This window comes from Triticum aestivum, chromosome 4D (assembly GCF_018294505.1).
Source record: "Triticum aestivum cultivar Chinese Spring chromosome 4D, IWGSC CS RefSeq v2.1, whole genome shotgun sequence".
NCBI classification, from domain to species: Eukaryota; Viridiplantae; Streptophyta; class Magnoliopsida; order Poales; family Poaceae; genus Triticum; species Triticum aestivum.
The window spans coordinates 459,484,411-459,488,821 of NC_057805.1; the positions used below are offsets into that span (position 1 = coordinate 459,484,411).

General features: G+C 47.3%; 1 protein-coding gene across 1 annotated transcript; it reads right to left on the bottom strand.

Moving 5' to 3' along the window:
- Positions 1-3,427: 3,427 nt before the first annotated feature.
- Positions 3,428-4,158, bottom strand: LOC123100310 (uncharacterized). The gene has a single exon (XM_044522251.1). The coding sequence runs from the start codon at positions 4,110-4,112 to the stop codon at positions 3,753-3,755; it is 360 nt and encodes a 119-aa protein (XP_044378186.1). The 5' UTR covers positions 4,113-4,158; the 3' UTR covers positions 3,428-3,752.
- Positions 4,159-4,411: the final 253 nt, after the last annotated feature.

Genomic DNA, 4,411 nt, shown 5'->3' on the forward strand with positions numbered 1-4,411 from the left:
CCCCTTATCGCGTTGGTTGTGAGGATTTATTTGTTTGTGTAGGTGCGAGGTACTCGTGCATGGCCTCCTACTGGATTGATACCTTGGTTCTCAACAACTGAGGGAAATACTTACGCTACTTTGCTGCATCACCCTTTCCTCTTCAAGGGAAACCAACGCAGTGCTCAAGAGGTAGCAACTACCACATGAGCAGACACTCAGATCAATTAAATATTGCTTCTTTGCGAAACAAAAACTAAAGCACATAAATGCATGATATAACATCAGCAAGATCTACATGTAAAACTTCTATACTGCATATTCTCTTGGCATGTGGAAGTAATATTAAAAAAATGATAAGATAAGGCAAAGAAAATTGGCAGTAAAAGAAAAAGCTAGCTAGCAAATAATTACATTTTTATGACAAGCTAAATAGAGATGGATAATAGTGTGTCCATCTATATTCTATCATTCCAACTTGGATTTGCATATAGGTCGCATAGTTACCAATATCACGTTTTCTTCCACAGATAGATCTATTCATCTAACTGTAAGGATTGATAGTCCACCACAAGTATAAATCTTAATATCTAGTAAGATATTTTCAGTATTTTTTAAAGGAACCAGCCCATTTGCAGTTGAAAGTTTATACAAAAACATACATAGACGCCCACAAAGTAGCCAGAATCTCCATTTCTATTAGGTACTACTTTAGAACAAAGGAATTTTGAGGCAGATCACAGTTTTTGTTGGGCTACTGCCATTTTTTTATCCTACACCATGAAGCTGCAAAGATGAAAGACATTCAACACGTTTCTGAGTTTGATTACCATGACTTCCTGTTGAAAAGAGATGCCAAAACAAACACCCAAATGCAGTCATACCCATCTGGTCCTTAAATTGACTATCTAGAAGAAGCAAGCGATTCTCACCTGATAGCTTGGCTGCTCACATTCATATCCATCAACGAGTCTTACAGTGCAAAGCCTACAAGCTACACAAGCTATAGATTAAGATGCAATTTGAAGCAAACCAATAGAAGTCCACCCGGCTGTAACCCTTTCTCTTCGTCTCACCTCTTCCTCCGGTGTGTGCCACATACACCCATGCCGTTGAGCCGGTGGGCGGTGCGGAGTAGCCGGTCGGAGAGTCTGGGGTAGGGGAGAGAGAACAGGCCGTGGAGACCGGTGGGGGTGCGTGGGGGGTAGGGGTCGGCGCCATCGGGGGCCTCGACGATGAGGTCGGGGAGCCCGTTGGAAAGAAGCAGTCGACCGTTGTTGCCGCGGACATCCCCTGCAGCCACCTCCGTGCGTTGAGACAAGGCGGAGAAGGAATGGGAAGAGGCGAGGAATCAGGCTTACCTCAGATCCTGTCATCCGTCCCTATGGCGGCGCTGGTGGCAGACCACAGATCGAAGCCGCCGCAGCCTTCTCCTCCCACCCAATCCTCCCTCGAGGTGCACGGCATGCGGCGTGCTCGCAGCCGCGTCTCCTTCTCCTTCTCCTTCTCCTCTGCCCCACCTTCTCCTTCTCCTTCTCCTTCTCCTCCGCCTCCCCTTCCCAGCCCCTGGCAGCTGCTCTGCTGCCTCCTCCCGATGGAGATATGTTGCGTGTTTTGGAAGAGGAAAAGAAAAGGGAACGGGGCTCGAGGCAACTCCCCGTCCTCTCTTTCTTCTCGATGAAGCAAACCAGAAGCGTTGGGCGATATTTTCTGGTGATGTGGACAAGACGAGACACCCAATTGGCCATCGTGAATAGGAAAGCCCCTGCCGACGTGGCATAGGCGAGGGTGCGCCCTTTGCGCCACCGTTAATGGGTTTTATGAAGAGAACATCATTTTTTATTCAAGTCACCAAACCATTGAGAGAACTTAACTTTATCCAGGTATGCTATTTATTTATGAATTTGCCTTCATACCTTCAACATTGGCTGTTTGGTTCTCTAGTAGATTAATTAATAAGTATGTTAGTGCCAAATATATAGTTTACACTATATAACATTTTTTTGTTGCAATTAGAGAATTTTTTGCATGCTATAAGTCAGTCATGTTCTGTTTCTAGCTTTGCCACTACGTGTGATAGAATCACAGAGAGAAGCTATTTACAAAATTTTCAGGAGTAATACTGGTAGTTCATAAATTAATCAATGATGAGACTGACATCAACCCCATCACAGGAGACTTTGCATCGAGTATTAGAAGCAATTGCTAAGGTAATATGTACAAGTTATCTGATATAAGTATTTATTTTGAATGCATAACAAATTTAGAGTAATAGTGATTATTTTTGTTATATTAAAGGACCCTGAGTTTTTGTTTGGCCTCAGGCCCCGGAAATCCTTGGGGGGGGGGGGGGGGGGGGGGTGACAAAGAAATCTAGTCCCATCAGTGTCGTCTAGACCCAGGCGACAAAGCACCTCAAGAAGATAAACCCAACTGACATGATAGAAGGAGGTGGAGATATTCAAGTTGAGAATCATACCTGGTTTGTTTGTTCGATGTAGATCTTTAATCAGATTATGCACATATACGAGGTTTTCATTGACGCGTCGTTTTTGCACGAATGCACTCTAGCACTTGGATACTAGTGTCGGAACGTCAGGCACCAGAAGGTTAACCATCATCCTGTCTTAAACATATTATACGCCGATCGGGTGTTGGTCTTTTTCTTTTTTCAACACAGTACAGACGTAAGCGCTTATACATACGCGCATACATTCACCCCTATGAACGCATACATAGACACCCTACCCCTATGAGCATCTTCAAGAGACTGGGCCGATATATCATCTTGAGATTTACGAAGTCATCATAGGCGCCTTGTCCTCGACGGGAACGTCTCCTCTACTGAAAGTGCATCGCCGGAAATCCTGAAATAAATCCAGAAATAATGCGAGCACCAGGAGTTGTATCCTGATGGGCTGAGGATACCACTGTCTCTCTAACCATCCAACCACATGTTGGTTGGTGTTAGTCTTCGACTTTTGTGGCATCGGGCATTTTTAGGATGAGAACGATTTTAGCCGGATGTGTTAGGCTTACCAGTCCCCCAAAGATCGGCCAACCGCGGGAAGTAGGACTAGCAAGTTTTGAGCTTTGCTAATGCGTGAGAATCACCTATGTTTTCTTCATGTGGAGATTGAAGGTAGACAGCACAATCTCCTACTAATGCATTGTTCTTGTTACTATAATCTTTCTTATTTCGTAATTGGTATAGAAAAATGGTAATGCAAAAAATCTGACGTCAAATTTTTGAAGCATGGAAAATTAAACTTTTTTATGGCAAATTTAGTTCACGAGCACGAAAATTCCCTGACAAAAAAATAAATAAACTAAGACGGATTTGACATGCTTATCAACTAAATTTGCCATCATCGGCAAACACATATTATCATAAAAAACGTTCGATTTACCATGGTAAAAAATTTGACGCTGGAATTATAGTGGAGTATAGGGAAAACACCTTTGAGAACAATCACAGTATCCAGACTCTTATAAAATCACCAACATACATCATTCGGGCAGTGATGACAAAAAAGAAGTATACTGGGTGATAGTCACAACTTATTCCGGCGCTAGTGTGTGCGAACTGCACGCAGACAGGTATTTGCCGTGCCTTACTCGCGTAACAAATTAGACGACGTGTACTAGTACTTAAAAAACCCATGCACATACTATATGCCTGGGTAACGTAGATTATTCAGCGGAGTACGCGCGCGGCTTTGCCGCGGACCGTCACACTCACACGTACGAGTGCTCGGTGGCCATGCATGTGGCTAGAGCGCCTTGAAGCCGAGGAGCTTCCAGGTGCTGGTGCGCGAGCCGGGCACGCCCCACACGACGCACTCGTACCGGCCCCTGCTCCCGCCGGGCGCCCTCGCCGCGGTCACCACGAGCCGGTAGTTGGTACCGAGGCCGCCGCCCGCCGGCCGCTCCATCTCGCCGCGCTCCACCTTGACGAACACCAGGGTCGTCCGGCGCGTGATGTCATGCACGAGCACGGCGAACCGGCCCGCCTGCTGCACCACCATGCCGTTCAGGTCGCGGTCCGGTATCGGCGCCCAGGCAGCGTCCGTCGTCGCGGCGACGGCGAGCAGGACGAGGACCGCCACGAGCACAGCCTGCAGAGACCTCATGGTGGCGTGTCACACACTCGCACTGGTGTGCACTGGTGCAGTTTTCTTGTCGTATGTGGGTGCCTTTGCATGCCGAGATGTCGGCGATCTTTATAGCGCGGGCAAAGGCGTCGATCGTTGCGCGAGTCCCAAGCTAGCGCCGAGGCGAGCGACACGCAGCCGGACAGCGCTGCAAGTGCATGCCATGGTCAACAGGGGTGGATGCGTGATCACTTTCTCCGGATCGTGCGACAGCGAGGCCAGCTTGGTGCATGCGCCCCCGGAATCGAGGCCGGCCAGGGGACGGCGAGATCTAATTT